We start from the raw sequence: 20,448 nt of genomic DNA on the forward strand, positions 1-20,448 counted from the left end.
GTACTTATCAATCAGTGCCATATACCACGGAAATTTAAGGCCTAAGCTACTGTAACTGCCCCTAAATGGGCCTTTATGGTTATGCTAATGACTACAATTATTATTGTTATTATTATCTATCTATCTATCCTTTAAGAGCCTCTGGACTTCATTTCCCATGAACACTGGCGACCATTCACAAAATCATGAGACCCATCATGGGACTGTGCAGCTCCACTTTTTAGCAGCAGTGTTTTGGATTGCCTGTGCCGACAGTATGGCCGTAGAAACCATCGCACCCGACTGGGAGTTTGACCGTTTTGACGACGGTTCACAGAGTAAGTGCTGCGTCCGGTCCTGACATGCAGGGACAACCTAGCGACATACCAAAGTTAGCCGCACTAGCCTCCAGTGCTAGCTTACGCTGCTAGCAAGATGCATTGACACCGGGCTCCGTCTATTTAATGGAAGGGAACACCTCCTACGATTCATTGCCAAAAATGTTTGTCAAAGAAACATCTTTGAAATGGTCTCTCGTAATATTTACTGAATATTAACGCCCAGCATACCCAGGCTAGTTGAAATGTAAAGTGTAAATTCATCAAATTAAGTGACAGGGACAAGTTAGCTTACGTTAATCACCGCGACCTGCCAAACACAGCTGATCACTATGACAGAATAAAAACAGTAGGTCAGTTTAGACAGTGATTTAAAAAAAATATCTTAAATAACATTATATTACTTTTATTTAGGCGAACAACAACAAATGGAAAACAGGAACTACCTCGGTTAACGTTTGAATGTTTTCTGTACCTATGGCGCTTCCTCTTTCTGGCTTATAAAAAACACATTTGGCTTGTCCGGCGGGCAACCCACATTAAACCCACATTAAAACATGACCCTTAGCTGTCACCTTTCAAGCAATATGTTTAGGCTGATAGTGTCAGTTTCGGACATAGAGTCACCGGTCAACAGTGGAAGAAGTAATCATCTGCCTACTTTTTTCAGCACTCACACTTAAAGTGCTTGTACTTGAGTCAAACATTGAACGCAGCATCACATGTGAACATGTAATATCTTTAGTGTGTAATGTAAAAACACTCAGGTACAAGTCCCCCATTCAAAATTATAGTAACTAAGAACAGTAAGTATTATTTGTTTATAAAAGATCCAATAATATCAAAGTGGCATTTTGTAACTACTGTAGTTGGTAACGGTGAAAAGTAAATAAGCAAATAAAGCTGTCACAAAATCCAGTGCAGTAAGAAGTACAGTATTTTACCCTGGAATAGTAAAGCAGAAGTAGAAAATAGAAAGTTAACAACTCAAGTGAAATACAAGAACCTCAAAATCGTGATTAGGTACAGTATGTGAGTAAATGTGACTTCCAACCGCTGGTAGTGTCCTTGATATAACCTTCCACCCTACAGAAATACACACAGAGGTCCAGCTGAAGAATTACAGCAAGTTTCTGGAGGAGTACACCTCTCAGCTGAGGGGGATCGAGGAGGCTCTGGATGACTCCATCGGAGATGTGTGGGACTTCACTCTGGACCCCATCGCCCTGAAGGTAAAGCTCCAGTTGGCTGGACATTAACCTGATCGTTTACACAGTTGGGTTTACACAGTTTAAACTTGTGTCATTTCTTTCCCAACACTTTGTACTCTCTTTCAGCTCCTCCCATATGAGCAGTCTTCCTTACTGGAGTTAATTAAAACAGACAACAAGGTAAGTTAAGACAAACTGAGCGTATAACTGTTAAAGTCTCATAAGTTTTTTTTCCCTTTTTAATGATCACATCTTGTTTTGTGTGGTGTGTAGGTTCTGAACAAAGTCATCACAGTTTATGCTGCACTCTGTAGTGAAGTGAAGAAGCTCAAGTATGAGGTAAGCACAGTCAAAACAGTGCACTCAAGACTTATTATTGCTTAAAAGCAGTGTCACTCCATATGTATGATTTGTATCCATTGTTACTGTTGTGCTATGAAATACAAATTTAGATTCTGTGTCCTGGATTGTTGTTTGATATTTATGTCCTCTTCCAGGCAGAAACCAAGTTCTACAATGGCTTATTGTACTATGGAGAAGGAGGTAATCAGTCAGCAGTCACTAACTCCTTTTATCCTGGGTTTGTCCTTATTCGAACATATTGTTTCTTAAATAATTGATAAAAAATAAGCCATGTTTGTGCCTTTGTATTCCAGTGTCTGACACCAGTGTTGTTGAAGGAGAGTCCCAGATTCAGATGGGTAGATTCATCTCATTCCTACAGGTGAGCAATGAATAATTTCTGTCATAACATAGTTTATCTGAGGCCAAAAAACACTGAAAGCTTTGTTCTTTGCTCTTTGGATAGGAGCTGTCCTGCTTTGTGTCAAGATGTTATGAAGTGGTGCTCAACATTGTTCATCAGCTGGCTGCCCTATACAGCAGCAACAAGTAAGACACATGAACAAAAGCCAGTCATGTTACACAGTGAATTCACTGTTGTTGTACAGTTGATTTAAATACCCACATTTGTGCACTTTACATGCAGACAAAAGCAGAATGTACAGACTGGAGCTTTGGTGTTTTTCTCTGTTACAATGCAAGGCAAAATGTACAAAAGCATTTCTCTTTTCATATCTCAGGGGCGCAACAAAAATCATTGAGTCGTCAGGCGTCCATTTCCAGGTGGGTTAAAGATTTAATGATTTTTCTGTGTGTGTGTATCTTGAGTGTATATTCTCTGTTTCTAAATATTTATTTCCTTGTCTGTTTTGCGTTCCCACTGCAGATAGTGTACGAACACCTCGGGGAGTTGTTGGTGGTCCTGCTCACACTTGATGAGATTATGGAAAATCATGGAACACTAAAAGATCACTGGAAGATGTATAAAAGGTTAACACACACATACAAACATACAACCTTTGGTACTAGTGAGATAAAATAAAGCCTGATTTAAGTTTTTATTTCTTAAAATAGTATGCATACTCTTGTGTTTATTGTATTATTTTCTACCTGTACTCATCTCTTTAAGCCATGTAGCAAATTAATTTTGTGATCTTACACTGTTTATATTCATCTATAATTGCACTATTCTGTCATAGGTTATTGAAATCGGTGCACCATAACCCTGGGAAATTTTCCATCCCTGAAGAGAAGCTGAAACCATTCGAGAAGCTCCTGCTCAAGCTAGAGGGACAGCTGCTGGATGGCATGATACTGCAGGTAAATTCAGATGTTTCTGGCTCTAATTAGATTTCTGAGGTTGATATCAAGTATTTGCTTAAAATATTTACCAAAGTATTTGTTCAAAAGTCAGTGTGTTTTGAGCTAATGTGCCAACAGATTAACTTGTAATATTATGCTTATGCTACCTATGCCTACAGAGGAAGCATAGGTCATTTTAAGACTGAAGGGTGTTCTGTTCATGTCCTCTTAACACCATTGATCTCATAATGTTTACAACTGTGTGACAGGCCTGTGTGGAACAGAGATTCGATGATCCTGGGGAAGGAGTAGCTGTTGCCAAGAACGGTGCCTTCGCTGAGGAGTTTGCCTTCAACATTCGCACCATCTTCACCAGTGTTGAGTCTAAAATAGGTCAGTTCCTCCTACCATGAAAGCTTGGTTTCACAGGTGGTAGCTTTTTCTTGCAACTTCAAAATATGTTCTTTTTTTTTTTTTAATTGTTCATGTGGTTTTCAGGTGAACCTTCGGAGATTGATCAGAGAGATAAATACGCTGGCATCTGTTGTCTCTTTGTGCTTCACTTTCACATCTTCAGGAGTGTCGACAAAAAGCTCTACAAGGCACTGCTTGATGTCTGTAAAAAGGTAGGTTTGTGTTCTTGACTTGCGGCATTTCTTTGGTTCTGACACCCCTTCCTGATCCTTATTTCTAACTGATCTTGAGGCAGAGTAAACATCTTTTTCATCTGTGTTTGTGTCTGCTCTCTGTTCCAGGTTCCAGCTGTCACTTTGACTGCTAACATCATCTGGTTTCCTGACACTTTTCTCACCGCTAAAGTCCCAGCTGCAGCTAAACTGATGGATAAGAAGAGTTTGCAGGCCATCAGAGCGCAGAGGGACACCTACCTGCAACAAAGAGCTCAAACACTAACAAAGTCAGTGGGGCCAAAGCTCGGTCACATTTATTCTGTTTTAAACCAGATTTAAACCAAATTTGAGAATCTAATAGTTTACGATGTCTTTTCTCTTCAGGGATGTTCAGTCCTACTACGTATTTGTAACCTCTTGGATGATGAAGATGGAGTCTGTCTTGTTTAAGGACCATAAAAGTGACAAGCTGGCAGATGACCTTAACAGCAGGTGTAATGTGTTTATACAGGTAAAGACTGATAGCATAATCCTCTCAGCAGGACAGCAGATCAGAGTATGAGACCAGCGCATCACACAGCTTTCACATTTTTCTAATACTTTTAAAATGCACTGATTATTCTCCATAAACAGGCAAATGCCTGTATTTCTTTTTTTTTTTTTTTTTATTTGTTGTCTAAATGATCTTTCGGTAAATGTCATTTCATGAAAAACAGACTCTTCTGTGTTTTCTGTCCCTCACAGGGCATCCTGTATTCATACAGCATCAGCACCATCATCAAGACCACCATGAACATGTACATGTCAATGCAGCGGCCTATGACCAAGACGTCTGTCAAAGCGCTCTGTCGACTGGTCGAATTGCTCAAGGTGTGTGTGTGTGTGTGTGTATTTATGCTTTTGAGTATTTCCATGCTTCTTAACACCACATTCATCATCTGAGTAAAACTAATAAGGTCAAATCATGTCTCCCCTCAGGCTGTGGAGCACACATTTCACAGGCGGTCTATGTTTGTAGCTGATTCTGTGTCTCACATCACTCAGCAGCTGCAGTCACAGGCCCTGAACGCCATTGGCACCGCCAAGGTAAACAAACACAGGAGTAATAAATCAAAACATTAGTGTTTAAAGAAGTAATTGTGACATATAAGTGATATGTTTATATTTTTTCTTCAAATCTGTTTTTTATATGACACTATGTGTTTTTCTCCCTGAAGAAAAGGGTGATCTCCGACAAGAAGTACAGTGAGCAGCGGCTGGATGTGCTGTCGTCTTTGGTACTGGCAGAAAATGCCCTCAGCGGACCCAGCACAAAGGAACGACGCCTTGTTGTGTCTTTGGCTCTGTGTGTCGGCACTCAGCTGGTACGTTGGGGAAAAGTCAGTGGTTGATGGGACACAGACACTTCTGTTTCCTTTTATTTCATTTGATTCTTGACATTCAACTCAATCTCTTGCTTCTTCTAGAAAACTTTTAAAGATGAAGAGCTGCTTCCGCTGCAGCTTGTGCTGAAGAAGCTGGATCTGATCAGTGAGCTGCGTGAGAGGTGTGTATTTTTTGGTGCGGCGGGGTTAACAAAATGCAAGATTTGCAAATACAACATTTCTTGTCGGTGCATGTCACAATCCATCTGCCACAAGCTGGCAAAGGTGTTAAACCTTCAGGCTGTGAAGAAAAAGATGCTGCAGTCTTTAGACACAGTTAAGGACTGTTTTCCTTTGTTTGTCAGGGTCAAGCTGCTGTGTGACTGTAGTTTCCTTTACTGGCACCGAGCTGTGTTTCCCATCTATCTCGACGATGTGTACGACAACGCTGTGGACGCAGCACGAATACACGTAAGCTGACAGGCTTCTGATGTACACATTGCACTTAAGATTGAAAACATTGTACATGCTAATTCATATAAATTGTTTTCTCTTTGTTTTAATTTGGTTTTAATTGTTTCCTCTCCTTCTGCTGCTTGTTGTTGATTGGCTGTTCCGGTGTCCTGTCATCCTGGATGATGCCTGTGATTGGCCGGAGCAGTACATGTTCAGCGCGCTGAGAGACAGTGTGCCGACCATGTTGTACGCCAAACACATGGAGTCATGTGACCAGCTACTGGAGAGCTACGACAAGGAGATCATGGACGTGTTCAATGAGGTGAGAACAGATGAACTATTGTAGCCAGAGTTGGGATATTTTATATAGAAATTCCTTTGATATAACCATGACCAGAATTACAATCACATTCTCAACCTCCATGTTTCTCTTGTGAACTTTTTTGTTTGTTTTGTTTTGTTTTGTTTTGTTTTGTTTTGTTTTGTTTTGTTTTGTTTTGTTTTATTTTATTTAATTTTCTTGTGTAGCATTTGCTGGACAAGCTGTGCAAGGAGATTGAGAAGGACCTGCGTCTCTCTGTTCACACCCACCTCAAGCTGGATGACAGGAACCCTTTCAAAGTTGGCATGAAGGATCTGGCCCACTTCTTCTCTGTCAAACCCATCCGATTCTTCAACCGTTTCATTCATATCAAAGGTGCTGATTTTTGTTGTTATTAGTGTATGAAAAAAAAAAAACACTTCTTTATGGTGGGAACTGTAGAACTTTTAAAAAGTTTTCTTCTCATCCATACATAACTAACTGTGTGTGCTGGGTACTGCTGGTAAACTAAGATGGAAAACTGGAAAACTAAGATAGTGTTGAGGTTGCATCTGACAGAATTACTGGTCTTAATGTTCCTGCAGCCTATGTGACCCACTACCTGGACAAAACTTTCTACAACCTGACCACTGTCGCGCTGCATGACTGGGCCACCTACAGCGAGATGAGAAACCTGGCCACACAGCGTTATGGACTTACGATGACAGAGGCACACCTGCCCAGCCAGACCCTGGAGCAGGTCTGTGTGCTTGCACCTTACACAACAGATTTTTCTAACTTACAAAGTGTAAGTGACAAAGGGTTGATTACCTGTCTCCTCTGCATGTTCTGATCAGGGTTTGGACGTTCTGGAGATCATGAGGAACATTCATGTTTTTGTCTCACGCTACCTTTATAACCTCAACAACCAGGTGAGACTTGTAGCCTCCACGTTCACCTCCCTGTATTTTGAACCAAGCGGTTGTTTGTGCACAGATACACAAGATTTTCCTGAAATCTTTGCTCTCTAATAGATTTTCATAGAGAAGGCAAGTAACAACAAGCACTTGAACACCATCAACATCCGTCACATTGCCAACTCCATCCGGACTCACGGCACAGGCATTATGAACACCACGGTAAGTTTACAGGAGAGGCACTGCAGGGTTTTTGCTCCGTATGTCAACTTGAGCTCACTTGAGGGTTTTTTTATTTGTCTAACCTGTTCCCCATCTCTCCTCTCTGCTTCCGTCAGGTGAATTTCACCTACCAGTTCCTGCGTAAGAAGTTTTACATCTTCAGCCAGTTTATGTACGACGAACACATCAAGTCCAGACTCATCAAGGACATCCGCTTCTTCAGAGAAACAAAGGACCAGTCTGATCAGAAGGTAAATAAAAAAGACTCCATTTCTCTTCTAAGTCATTCATTTTATCACAACAGTGTTACACTAACAAAGCAAAATGGACAGATGATGAATATTGCAGGAAGGTTTTGTTTTAAGATTAGAAAGATTAAATTCATCTGATATTGAGCAGGTTAAGTTGTCATATTGTCTGACTTTCTGTTCATGGAACCAGTTAGCTGAATAATCTCTGATAATATTGTGTTATTGTATTGCCAGGTGCAATTACTTACCCCCCCCCCCCCCCCCTCCTCGCCAGCTATTGTTCAGCTGTAGTTGTTTGTGTTTTTGACGTAGTATCCGTTTGAGCGAGCAGAAAAGTTTAACCGTGGCATCAGGAAGTTGGGCATCACTCCGGATGGACAGAGCTACCTCGACCAGTTCAGACAGCTCATCAGCCAGATTGGTGAGAAACACACACATAAATACAGTTGAACTCTTCTCGGTCTACAGTCTTTGAAATTCAAGTTGTCAGGTGCAGGTGAATGTAAGCCAACTCCGGTTTTACCCTGTTTTCTTTCAGGTAACGCCATGGGCTATGTGCGTATGATCCGTTCTGGAGGCCTCCACTGTTGCAGCAGTGCCATCAGGTAAAAAAAAAAAGATGGTTGTTACAGTGCCGTGTCATAAAGCTTTGTGCTCCCTGTGACTGTACATATGAATATGAAGAAATTGAAGGCATTGATGAGATTTCTTCCCTGAATGTAAATTTGAGGGTTATTTAATTAAAATTCTGGATTGTCCACCGCTGAATTTGTGGTGAATTTGGGGTGTTTCTGACATATATAATTCACTGGAGTTTTTTTTTTTGTTTGTTTTGGTTTTTTTAATGTCTGTGTCATGTTCAGGTTTGTTCCTGACCTGGAGGATATTGTGAACTTTGAGGAGCTGGTGAAGGAGGAGGGACTGTCAGAGGAGACCCAGAGAGCTGCTAGGTAGGCCAAAATCAGACACCTTTCTGCTCCAGTGGACGTTTAACTGCAGCATTCAGTGCTAGTTCCACATTATGCCCTCAGACTAAGGTTAAATGATGCTAAGATATTTTTAGTGTATTACCAATTTCACGCCTTTAGGTGGCACCACAGCTGGAACTATGTGCGGGAAACATCACCTGTTGTTTTCACAATTCTTCTTACACACTGTGTGTCCTTCCCAGTGTCCTGGATTCAGTGTTGGGAGACCTGACCAGCAACTCCGCCGAGGGGACTGAGTACTTCAAGATGCTGGTGGCGGTGTTTGCACCTGAGTTTCGCAGTGCCAAGAATATGCACCTGAGGAACTTCTACATGATTGTACCCCCGCTGGTCAGTGTCGAGACTTTTCATTTACGTTTCTGCTGTCTTAACTTTTTCCCCTTGACTGTTCTACTGCTTTAAGCTTGTAGCACTTTTAATAATTGGTACACCACAAATGTCTCTTGTAGACCGTTAACTTTGTGGAGCACTCCATCAGCTGCAAAGAGAAACTCAACAAGAAAAACAAAAACGGAGCTGCTTTCACAGATGATGGCTTTGCTATGGGTAAGCGGGCAGAAGTGATAAATCACAACAGAAAAAAAAGCATCCTTAAACTCTTACGCTTTACTGCTTTTGTCTCGACTCTTGTCTTACTCTCCTCTGTTTTCCCCCTACTGCTGCCCTGTCTCTCACGCTCTCAGGCGTGGCGTACATCCTGAAGCTGCTGGACCAGTATCTGGAGTTCGACTCCCTGCACTGGTTCCAGGCCGTCAGAGATAAGTACAAGAAAGAGATGAATGCCGTGATGAAGGAGCAGAACGTCCAGTCTGCCAGCCAGGATGAGAAATTGCTGCAAACTATGAACCTCACCCAGAAGAGGCTGGACATCTACCTTCAGGTACACTCTCAGTTTTCAAGCTTTTTGTCAGTGTCAAGAAATCTGTCATCTTCCTCTGAAATGTGGCAACAAGGATCTCCTTTTAGAGGCTGCTGTGGTGATCTAGAGTGAATTCTTTGTCTTCCTCTCACTGCAGGAGTTTGAGCTGCTCCACTTCTCCCTGAGCAGCGCCAGAATCTTCTTCAGAGCGGACAAGACTGCAGCCGAGGAGACTCAGGAGAAGAAGGATAAAGGTTAGGTGCTGCTGTGGTGATTTATGGAGCCTTTAATTATTCACAACCACTGGCACAGCCTCCCCCGTTATACAGGCTTTTTGTAGATGATTTTTCATGATAGATAAATGAATAAAGTCATAGTGTCATGATTAATGAATGACATGGTCTGTGCCTTCATCCGGCTTTATATCTCACAATCAACTGTGCACTTTTCTCCCCCAGAAGATGCATCCAAAGCGGGAGGTAACGCAGACGGCGCCAACTCCACTGAACCTGCCTCAAAGTGAGTGAGTAGACAGCGTTCTCGTGTTGGATTATCACACCGAGAGTACTGTGAAACGAGCAGAGCATGTGCCTGGCCTGAAGAAGTGTGAGGAGAAGATGTCAAGAAGGAAAGAAGAGACTATGCTGACATGTGTGTGTGTGTGTGTTGGGGGGGGGGGGTCAGGTTCATAAAAGACTTGAAAACAGACGGACACTGTTTTAAGAGTCTTTGTGTCCCGTGACGAAGCGATTATCTTCATTAGTGAATGAATGTTTTCTTAAAGTGCTACGGCAGGAAATGTCTTTTTTTTTTCCCCACTTTACAGAAACATCAGTGTAACATCCCGCAGCTTTCACGGACGATCTGTCAGCTTCTAATAAATTCAGTTTGAATTTGTAGCATTTACACAAACGAGTGCAGTTTGAAAAGTGAGGTGTTGTAACGAGCAGGAGGTAAAAGTGGATCCTTTCCTTTACGGCACGGCCTTTTGATACTTTTACACTCAGTCTGGAAGGACTGGATTATTTTTCTACAGTAGAAGCCTCGGCTGTTTGTGTGTCCTCTGCTCAGTCGTTGACTAATTTGCATGTTTTGATTTCAGTTCTGTTTTATTGCTGCATCTTTGTTAGTGTCCAGTGTGCTAGTTGTGATAACATTATGATTGTTCATGGCCTGTAATGGCAGCTGTGCAGGCTATAGCACACTATTGAGGACTCTTGAGAATGTTTTCAGTGTATAATCTTCTAATATTTGTGTACCAAATTTGTCTACTGCTAATTTTTGTTTTGTCCATTTTATACATTGTATGAACTAAGGTGTGTATGTGCCTTTTCTTAACCGTGGATGTTTTGATCACCTAATTAATTTAGAAAAACAAAATACAAAAAACTAAACACCAGATTCTTGATCTTGCTAGAGTTCCATTATTTCTCTGCAGCACTGGAGGTGTATCATTACATTTTTATTTTGCAATTTTGTATCTATCAACATGTGGAACATGTGAAAATGAGGCCACAATTTGGCCAAAATTACATTCCATGAATTAACTTGCTTGAAAAGAAAGGTCTGTAAAGTCTCTGAAGACTAATAAAACTTGCACTTTCAATAGAACTGAATGTCTCAATCATGAGTTCACACTGAAGAGTTAAGATACTTCAAAAGATCTGAGTAAACATTAGACCTGCGAACAATAAAAAAAATAATTTCTTCCTCATCAACGATGTACAGATTTTAGTCTTAAAATTTGTACACTGAAAATAAAAATGACTCGAGAAAAACGGTGTAACTTCACGAGGGTTCCCTGACTTTAAAAAGAGCAATGAACAACGCACGCACGCACGCACACACACAGTGGTTCAGGAAAGCCTTTTCTGCTTTAATACAAAGAAAAGAAGCTTTTCACTTCAGAAAATACAAGATTGGTCTTTTTTTTCTCCTCAAATTGTCAGTTTTCCTTTTCCTATGAAATGCTGCTGTTCACTGCTGTTCAAACAGCTTGAACTGAAATACATCCCTTCTTTTGCTTTGGACTCGAAACTTGCAGGGGGATGATCTCCATGTTTAGTTTTTTGGGTGAGAATCAGGCCTTTCCTTAAATGAAATTTTAATTTTGTACTATTTTGTTGAAAGTGCCCACAGTGGCATGTGGCACTCTGTCCAGCAGATCCAGAAATGTCCTGTTTCATCCACATATTGCATCCATGCTCACCTCATAAAAACGAGGTACAAGGCAGGGCAAAATGTCTTCCAAAATAGATGTCATATATATATATACACATACATACATATATATATGTATATATATAGCAATCATATATACACATTCGTACATACATATACTAATTTATGTGATGCAAAGAAACAAAAAATGTACACATTTCTTACAAAATTGTAACAAAGATTGGAAAGTGTTTTGATTGCTCTGCAGCAACGCTGTGTAGCTGTTTTGCCTCTGCGAGGATTTGTCCACATTTGTGGACACCAAAGTAGTCTCCCAGATTTGTGTCCAAGTTCAGCTGGCTCAGAACTCACAGAGAGACGGACAGAGGGAGAACCAAGAGTATGAGACAGAAAATGGTTTGGTGGTGCAAATACAGAGGTCGAAGGAATCAAAGTAACTGGAAGTAAGAAACAAAAGATGCGATGAAAAGGGATACATGTGGAAAAGTTGCATGAACCCGCCCTCAACCCCACCCAAACCAAAACAAAAAAATGGAGAAGGGAAAAAAAAGAGATTATCAGGGAGTGTTCACATAAAAAAGCACAAACAAATTTTGTGTTCTTTTATTACTAAATATAGTGCAACAATAAACATTGCATTTCTTTCACCCTTTCACTGGCGTCTGGCCAAGTTAACTTTGCTTTCCCCGCTTTTTTTTTTTCTTTCTGTTATTAACACTTGTTGTAAATACGAGGCGTAACCCTTGTTTGTCACTGTCCTGTGCCACAAGGTCTGTCCTCCTTTCTGGGAGAAAACAGGCTTCAGATTCAGAGACGTAAACATAACACAGACCCTGCTCAAAACAAGACAAAAAAAAAAAAAAAAAAAGAAACCAGAGGAACATAAAGAATAAAAACAGAACAAGTGTTGGTGTTTTGGGCAGCATGTAATTTTGGAAAAGCAGGGCAGTTTTGATGGTGGCAATGACCCCCGCAGTCAAATAGCCAAATCCTCGAGGAATAAAAACCAAGCTGTGTGAACCACAGTGCCCCTCCTGGACAACAGTGTTGTGTGCAGGAACAGCTGCGGCCTTTGGACTGGTCGGGCCTTAGAAGGCCTGCTGGGCTGGGTTGTAGTTGAACGTTGATGGCACGTGAGGCCTCTCTTCCAGCTTGTCATACTCCAGATGAAATTCCTTTGAGATGCACACACAGATTTTAAAGTGATTTGAAAAGCTCTAATCCACAACAAAAGTCAGTCAAACTTGTTACAGGCGCAAATTCTCAAGATGAATACAGTGGAGAAGAGCAGCAGAAAAGACAAACTCTTACCTTGGCTACTTTCCTCCAGTTAAGACAATCAAAAAAGTAGTAGGTGCCCCTCTCGTAGGTGTTGGTCTTCAGTGTAGGCTCCATGCCAGGCGCCCTTGTTATCCAAACCCGCTCCTCTTTGTGGTACCTCCAGTCGCGGTTAAAGCTGGAGAGTGACATTATGAAAGAGGAATGTACTTTTTTTTTTAATTAAAATTTTAAAAAAAGGGAAGAAACCCAGCGTGACCATCATGAAATCTTCACCCCATGAACCTAAAATACCATGACTCAAAGTTTCACTCTAAATAGGGAAGAGCTGGCTGACTGCCATACACATTACTATTTATGGAACTTAACTTTAAAAAGGTCAAAGGTCTGTCAACACTGTTCAGGTCAATTAACTTAAATGACATTTTTCACAGTGTGAACTTAGGAGTGCAGACAGACAGACAGACAGACAGCGCTCAAAAGTTTAAGAACTCACAGCTCTACTGCTGCCAAAAGCTGTAGCAGGTCTCCACCATTCATGTAGTACAGGTAGAACAGCAGGTCTTCACCATATCGAGCCAGTTTGATTGCAGCCAACTAGACAGAGAGAGCAAAGAATGAGAATTAGTTTTGTTAGCATTATCTACAACCCGAAGACCACAACCACATATTGTGGCAGGCACTGTTTTGGAGTTCATAATTACCTTGTCCCTTATGTGGATATTGGTTAAGTACTCAGAGGGGACATGGAAGTCTGAAAAGACAAACACAGACATATGTTAGCAAAATCAACAGTCAGCAAAACGTGGTTACATAATAAACTGTCAACTAGTTACCACACAGAAAAAAAAAACAGAACACTGTCAGAATTTGTTCAGCTGCACTAACAAGCACATGGCCAAAATCTCAGGGAGGCAGGTCACGTGAAGTAGGATGTCAATTACTGTGCATCTCAACAAAATCAAAAATGATCACTTTTCACGCGTGAATGTTCTGTTAGACATCTCTCATCGCTCATTGACTGCATCCCCTCATGGATCAACTGTCAGCTACTTTGTACTAACAAAAGCATACAGATACCATTTGGAGAAAGACAAACCTAATTCTGAAACTTTCCTTAAAAGAAAAAAAAAACTTAAAAACAGCAGCAGCAGGGTATAAAATGACTCCTAATGCTTTAAATTTTTATATGCTTAAAGACACTGGATTTTCAGCAAATTATACAGCTAAATTATTAAATGAATGTGATATTTATTGGTTTTCAATAACATCACACACGGTGAAGTGTCCAGCTAGATGAGGAGGCTTCACCTGCTTCCCAACAACTTCTCTCACTCCTCCTGTCTGTCATTGTAAAAATGTCCTCACACTGGCTCTGACCCAAATCTTGAAAGCTCATCAGGACCATCAAATGCTCCACGAAAATGGGTCAATTAAAAAAAAAAAAGATTCAAGAGTCGTCCTCTTCCCACATACTTCATGTTGATATCTTACCAATGTCTTGAGGTCGACAAGGTGCTGAGGCCCAAGGAGAGGCGAACTTGGGGTACAGGTTTCTGTCAGAGAATAAAGTTGCCATAAGTTCTTGCCACTATTAAATATTAACAGCAGAGGATTTGCAGAAATTTGACTTGCAATGAGTCATACGCAGAGAATTTATAGCATAAAAATGGTATACTAGTGAAAAGGAGGGCTAAGTTGTCCAAATACTAAGCAAAGTCAGAATTTAACTAAGATTTACACAGTGACCAGGAAAGTCGGGCAAATGTCATTGTGAGCATGGTAAACATCTGTCTGCAGCATGTAATATAAGTTATATAACTTTATTTAAATGTGCTACTGATTTTCATGACTGATCTATTAATCCCATTTTCATTTGCTGGGCTGCAATTTTTACCACCCTACTGCCTGGTGAAGCCCTTAATGTAGTATAAACAGCCTGCTTACTCTGGTGAGTTTAAGTTGAGTCCCAGTGTTGTGAGGTCGCTTCCTAGCGCCAGATGGACCATCCCTGGATCAGTCTCTGCTGCCCGGATAAACGTCAGCAGGCCAATCATTCCGAATTGGTCTGTCACCATTCCTGAGGGAATGTTCGTCACCCGACCTGCAGCGGCAGGATAAACTCAGAGTTCAACAACGAGCTGAAACTGGGCTGTGATCTACAGTTAATACTTACTGTCAATACATTACCTCCATATTTCTAAACCACGCATTGGACAGCAAACCAAGCCAATTATTCTTTTAACAAGTGATGGTCACAGACAAGCTAATGGAAAGATGATGATGATGGTCTGTGTCACAGAGAGAATATTCTTTTGCTTTCCTCACTGTAGCCTATCCAATAATAATCTAACCCCAAATACAGGGCAGAGAGCCCAACTGCCTCACCCAAGTTGTGCGATTAAGAAGGGATGTCTCAGTGGAATTGCAGCGATACGATTGGCTGAGAGGTCTCACCATCGGGCAACACCTGGATCCCTTTCTTCTGGTTGTTGTTCTGTGCTGAGGCCGTCTTGTCTCCAGGGAACTTGGGCCCATCTGCATTGGATGTGCTCTTGCTTGTGGAGTTCAAGTTCTAAACAAAGAAAAAAAGTTTTAAATACAGGAAAATAAAACATGTAAATTTATGATAAATAATTCTCTTTGATGCGTAACCTTAACCTTAAAAAAAAAAAAAAAAACAAGCATCCTGTCAGAGTGTGGTGTAAAGCCATCAGTGGCTCACACTTACAGTTTTGTTGTCGTCGTTGTTCAACGTGGGGTCCTTATAGTTTGGGCCAGGCAGTGCAGGGAAGTCCTCGTTATGGATGGAGAAATCCTGTGTCTGTTCAGTTGATGGCTTTGTCACCATGCCAACTTGATGTTGATGATGATGAACACAGTACAAGTTGTAATAAGCAAAATTTTTACAACAAAATGATGATCTACAATTCTTCTTTCTATTAACTCAGATATGCACTGAAACAAATCCTTGAGTAGGATTATGAACCCAAGAAGCTGATAGCCATTTCCTCTCCGGGGGGGAGCCTATTGCCCACAGCTTAATGTGTGTAAAAATAAGACACTTTGTCCAGCCTAATGGCCTACCATAAGGAGCCCTTCCAGCCAATGGGTTGAGCACCGGTGTTGGGTTTCCAGTCCCTTCTCTCCGACTCCTGTCTGCTAACGCGGGGAAGTCTGACAGATCCAGTCCTGTTACATTTTCACTCCCATCTGCAGCAGCAGGGAGGTTAGAAACTTATAACGTGCAATTTCATCCTCAATACAATTTAAATGTGTAATAATGTGGCAGTTATTAACTTTATAATATAATTTCATCACACTTTAAATGAATGAAAAAAAGAGTGTAAAAAGAGTGAATGTAATAATTTGTACAGTAGTTACTCTCTGTCTGTTTCAGCAGCCAAAGATAAACTGATACAATGGCATTACCTTCACAGTTTTTCCAGAAGATCCAGATCAGTTTAAGCTGATTGTTACTACAATTCACTATTTTATGTTGTCACACATTTAAAAGTAGCTGTGCCTCAAGAAGACGCTATTCACTGTGTTTTACAGTGAACGCGGTTGTCTTGTCATAACAACGGCTAACAATGTGATTTCGGTGAAAGAAAGTGTGGAGAACAATTAGGAGAACTAACCTTAAAAATACACATTTTTAAATTCATTAAAAATTGATTAAGTATAATAAAATATTGTTCAACTAGCTGCATTGATGAAATGTACTTCTCACGGTGGTTTGGTGCTTTACTTTGACTATTTTAAAATCAGATTCCTGTCTATTTCCAGGAGTGTCTGTTTAAATAAAATCCCAAAATAAAGATCTCTCTGTTAACCCACCCGGGTTAAACAGTCTAACCTGTGCCATTGAAGATGTTGCTTGATAATGAGTTGTTTATCCCAAAAGCCTGATTGCGGTTCATACCAAATCCTGACATGCTGCAGAGAGAGAAGAAACCCAAAACAGAAAGATAAGGCCAGCTTCCAAACATAAACTTTCCTTAAAACAAAGAACAAAGGTTTAAAATCATATACCTGTTTATGGTGAAAGGCTGGCGTGCTGGCTGCTGTTTGGGCATACAGATGATACTGGGTGAGCTGCGATTAGGGCTGCCCAGCCCCGAGCTGCCCATACTATTGGTCCTGCCGCTCATCCCAATGCCTTGTCCGACCTGAGAGTGGTTCAGCATGTTCCGCGAGTTCATCGGCAATGTCCCCCTAATAAGACATAACCCAGTCTGATTTAGTTTTCACCCACCTCGGGTCAATAGTTATTTTCTATTTCCAGATATTATTCACTATTATAAACTAGTCAAGTGTGTGTTCAAAGTGTGCTTGCAAATTCGCAAACAAGGGAACACCTTCATACACACCTGCTTGGTGATGGAGGGGTATGGAGGGACATGGTGGGGACCCCTGTTGTGGGAGTGATATGACTTGGTAGCTGCGTGCCTTGCGATAGGTTTCGGTTTAACTGAGGTGTGTTGTTCCCCATGCCTCTTACCGAGAATCCCAGTGCACCTGCAGAAAGGAAGATAAACAAATATCACTCATTCAAATGTAACTCTGATTTTACCATTGAGACTTCCTTTAATAAATTGCTAATGTAAACTTCAAAAGTAATGTACAAAGAATAGAATATTTCTTCCCACTCTCAACTATGCAAAATATGAGAAAACTGCTGTGATCATCTCTCAGTAAAAAATAAATATATAAAACTCACTTTGTGGACCATACAAACTTGCACCAAGCTGCGACAGCTGACCTGACGATGATGGTGAGGGAGAGGACAACATCTGAAGGAAAACATTTGAAGACAGGACAGAGTAAGATGAGTGGAAAATGTCTCCCCTGGTCCTAACTCAAGGAATGGCAAAGTGTGGAAAGATACAGGAACAAAACTCACATCTTTGTCCGATCGATGTGGGAACATCGACGGCTGGTTGTAGTACATGCTTTCATCAGTAAAGTCGTTATCGACTACCTCGACGAACTCTACAAATTTCTTTCTAGCACCAAACATGCCTTTTGTCACCTGAAGAGAGAAAACAGAAATGCTGTTAAAGATATGCAAAGGAAAGAAGTCAGGCAAGCGGTCCAAACAAATACACTGTCACAGTAGCCATCACACTTCTAATCTAAATACACCAATTTCCTTGAACCCCAATGTGGCCAGTTCTTCCTTCAAAGTATGCAAGTTTGACCATAGGTAGTTTCAGTGCTGGTAAAACATTAAGGTGCAAACACTTTTAAAATGTTTGACAGCATTGCATTGCATTGCATTGATTCTGCATCCATTTGTTCCAGCACTTCACTGACACTACATAAACCTGATGTTTAATCAGCTCACTATTCACAAGACACTAGTTTCACTCAGTGCACCTTTTATATCAGATGAAAAATTCTGGACGCATCATTCATTCTCATTTGTTTTCAGTTCATTGGAAAATATTTGGCATCTTGTTAAAATGAAGTTTTGAGCAGTGTCTGCTTTGTAACGATGCACACGCATAGGGGAAGATGTTCAACTTTCATGTTGAACAAATTTGTTTTTTTCCCCATAACTTACAATTAATAAATCAGATGACAGCAGTGCCAACCCGTCATTTGCTTCTTGTTGATCTTGTATAGGTATTTGTATGTCTTAACCACTGAATAGTTAGCTAATTTGACGCTGTTGAGAAAACGAACAGCAGCAGTGCTAACTGGCTAGTTAGCCAACACTAATGTAGCTAACGTTAGCAGGCTACCTGTGATCACTCTGTTAGCACAGCTAGCTTAACGTCAGTTTGCTAGCGGGCTACCCTAACAAGGACAGCATACCGAAACCTTTCAACATCAAAACGCCGCGACTTAGCTCCAAAGCAACAGTCATCATTGGGCAGCAACACAGGCCCCCTCTGCCTCCATATATCTACAGTCAGCTCTCCGTTTTCTCGGCTTAGTTTACGCTCCGTTTGCAACAGCAGAAGCAGCAGCAGCAGCAGCGACAATCTGCTGGAGGTAATGGCTAACTACCCGCTCCGTGTCGAAACGGAGGAAAACGGTGAGATAAACAGCTCATGCTGAAGGGTTAAATTCGTTTCGAACCGTTTTAACATGAAAAAATTAAGTAAAATACCCTCACCGCATCAATTTCCCTTCTCTTCGTTAAATCCAAGATGGCTGTGTGTATTCTAAATCGAAAGAGGGATAGCCTTTACCCTCTGACCTTACAACCTGCCCGACCACTTCCGTACACAAAACCGAACATATCTGAAAGTGTGCTCCACTAGTCCCACAGTGAGCTGAACAACAACTAAGACACAGAACAAGAACTAAAAACATGTTAGAATTATGTGGATTTTTGCAGTGAATATGATTAAGGGCACCACTGTCAAGCCTCTGCCTCCCTCCTGTGATCATAAGGTGTTTTTACTAGGCTGTAAATCACTCTGACTCCTTTCAACAAGAATGCTACTATCAAATAATACACACACCTATTTGTTTAACAAACTCATGACTGTCACATTGGCACAAGAGTAGTATCTTTGCAGTTTCCTGAGGGCCTCAGTCAGGTGTGGCCTGATACCACATCAGAGATCTTTGACTCAACAGGAAACTTGCCCCCACAGGAAAAAGAAAAGAAAAGAAAATTACCTATTGGAAAGAGTGGGCAACTGCTGTAAAGCTATATAAGTTCACTATGTGTCAAATGATTTGTGCTGAGTTAACCAAAAATGTGTTTGGTTGTAAACAGTTCTGAAACAGTGTTAATTAACATAGTAAAGACCTTAAGACGGGCCCTGCTTTACATCTTGAGCTCCTATTTTGAAAAGGAGTCCTGTGTCAAAATCTAGTTTTGCAACCTCCATTGTTCCAGTTTTGTTCTTATCAACAGAAATATATTTTTTCTAATTACCATATTTGGACTTGAGACACCATACTGTCTCCTCCAGCTGCCTTTCTGGTTTAATTAGGCTCATCCTGTGAAGGAAACTATACATCTTACAATAAATAATATAATAACTGTGTTTGAAGATGTAGTACACTTCACAGAAGGTCCAAATTATTTGTTGTTTCCAAAGCTTTCATATGTGTCTACTGTAGTCGTCATGGAGATGGTTTAGAAATTAGATTTAGATGGTAGCAAACCATCTCCATCAGACGAGGAATGCCACAAGATGTGGTTGATATGATAATAATGAGCCTTTTATAAACCTTTTTTCACTGCAAATAATTTAACTTGTAATAGCAGGGAAAAAAGCACAGATGTAATTAATGACATTAATGATAACTTCACTGTATGAAGTGCTCCAGTAATCTCATAATGGAACAATGAATTACACCGGAGCTTTCCCAGCAATGACGTTTCAAAATGTCTGCCATGAACAGGGCATATTATGGCAGTCACGTGTTCCTTTCTCTGTGCTCAGTTGGGGTTATGCTGTTGGCTGTTTGAGGCCCGCCAGACAGTAAGTGGATAAGGAGAAGGACAAGTGCTAAAAACAGTCTGTCGATGAGTGAAAACAGATGAGGGGCAACCATTGCCCCTTCTGATAAGGAAAATGAAATTCCTCCCCAGTTTTATCTAGCTGGAAAATAGCACTAATGAAGCTGTGCAAGATAGCATGGACAAATCACACCTCACGCAGGCAGGGATGACTTGCATCTTCTTACAGTTTTGGAGTAAGACTCCCCTGAGAATCAATTGATATATCACTTATATATATATCACACAAACTATGCCTACAAGCAAAACTAAAACTTGAACACCTGAAATTTGGAGGATTTTTAGAGTGGTTATGACACCGAAGTCTTGACGTCACAATGACCGCGCAGCTGATGTC

At 40.9% G+C, this 20,448-nt stretch overlaps 2 protein-coding genes across 4 annotated transcripts; one reads left to right on the plus strand and one right to left on the minus strand.

Moving 5' to 3' along the window:
- Window positions 1–168: 168 nt before the first annotated feature.
- Window positions 169–10,771, plus strand: washc4 (WASH complex subunit 4). Of its 3 annotated transcripts, none has more exons than XM_041037943.1 (33): window positions 169–317; window positions 1,410–1,549; window positions 1,655–1,708; window positions 1,802–1,867; window positions 2,026–2,071; window positions 2,185–2,252; window positions 2,337–2,419; window positions 2,611–2,653; window positions 2,757–2,860; window positions 3,070–3,190; window positions 3,442–3,565; window positions 3,671–3,798; window positions 3,928–4,088; window positions 4,186–4,312; window positions 4,546–4,671; window positions 4,780–4,887; window positions 5,019–5,165; window positions 5,268–5,347; window positions 5,531–5,636; window positions 5,827–5,943; window positions 6,150–6,318; window positions 6,528–6,682; window positions 6,780–6,854; window positions 6,957–7,061; window positions 7,178–7,312; window positions 7,625–7,733; window positions 7,851–7,917; window positions 8,176–8,262; window positions 8,484–8,631; window positions 8,751–8,847; window positions 8,985–9,181; window positions 9,318–9,414; window positions 9,619–10,771. In XM_041037943.1, the coding sequence occupies exons 1-33, from the start codon at window positions 257–259 to the stop codon at window positions 9,681–9,683; spliced, it is 3,516 nt and encodes a 1,171-aa protein (XP_040893877.1). In that variant the 5' UTR covers window positions 169–256; the 3' UTR covers window positions 9,684–10,771. The 3 variants fall into 3 exon arrangements, with proteins under 3 accessions (XP_040893877.1, XP_040893878.1, XP_040893879.1); XM_041037944.1 differs by having other exon boundaries at window positions 193–317; window positions 9,622–10,771; XM_041037945.1 differs by having other exon boundaries at window positions 193–317; window positions 4,846–4,887.
- A 1,245-nt stretch (window positions 10,772–12,016) lies between these two features.
- Window positions 12,017–18,811, minus strand: cnot2 (CCR4-NOT transcription complex, subunit 2). The gene is made up of 15 exons (XM_041037946.1): window positions 18,747–18,811; window positions 17,526–17,654; window positions 17,343–17,415; window positions 16,993–17,140; window positions 16,655–16,837; window positions 16,479–16,558; window positions 15,707–15,832; window positions 15,351–15,475; window positions 15,077–15,194; window positions 14,567–14,723; window positions 14,114–14,175; window positions 13,324–13,373; window positions 13,116–13,216; window positions 12,653–12,797; window positions 12,017–12,516 (listed from the first exon to the last, which is right to left on the minus strand). The coding sequence occupies exons 2-15, from the start codon at window positions 17,640–17,642 to the stop codon at window positions 12,430–12,432; spliced, it is 1,572 nt and encodes a 523-aa protein (XP_040893880.1). The 5' UTR covers window positions 17,643–17,654; window positions 18,747–18,811; the 3' UTR covers window positions 12,017–12,429.
- Between the last annotated feature and the right edge of the window lie 1,637 nt (window positions 18,812–20,448).

Source organism: Toxotes jaculatrix, chromosome 5 (genome assembly GCF_017976425.1).
Source record: "Toxotes jaculatrix isolate fToxJac2 chromosome 5, fToxJac2.pri, whole genome shotgun sequence".
Lineage (NCBI taxonomy): Eukaryota > Metazoa > Chordata > Actinopteri > Toxotidae > Toxotes > Toxotes jaculatrix.

What these genes read in the sequence shown, in the direction of transcription:
- washc4 (XM_041037943.1), top strand. Translation starts at nt 257, where the DNA reads ATGGCCGTAGAAACCATCGCACCCGACTGGGAGTTTGACCGTTTTGAC. An exon ending in TTTTGACGACGGTTCACAGA is followed by an intron (nt 318 to 1,409) that starts GTAAGTGCTGCG and finishes TCCACCCTACAG; the next exon opens with AAATACACACAGAGGTCCAG. An exon ending in AGAGCTCAAACACTAACAAA is followed by an intron (nt 4,089 to 4,185) that starts GTCAGTGGGGCC and finishes TTTTCTCTTCAG; the next exon opens with GGATGTTCAGTCCTACTACG.
- cnot2 (XM_041037946.1), bottom strand. Translation starts at nt 17,642, where the DNA reads ATGTTTGGTGCTAGAAAGAAATTTGTAGAGTTCGTCGAGGTAGTCGAT. An exon ending in CAACATCTTCAATGGCACAG is followed by an intron (nt 15,833 to 16,478) that starts GTTAGACTGTTT and finishes CTGCTGCTGCAG; the next exon opens with ATGGGAGTGAAAATGTAACA. An exon ending in ACAACGACGACAACAAAACT is followed by an intron (nt 15,195 to 15,350) that starts GTAAGTGTGAGC and finishes TTCTTTGTTTAG; the next exon opens with AACTTGAACTCCACAAGCAA.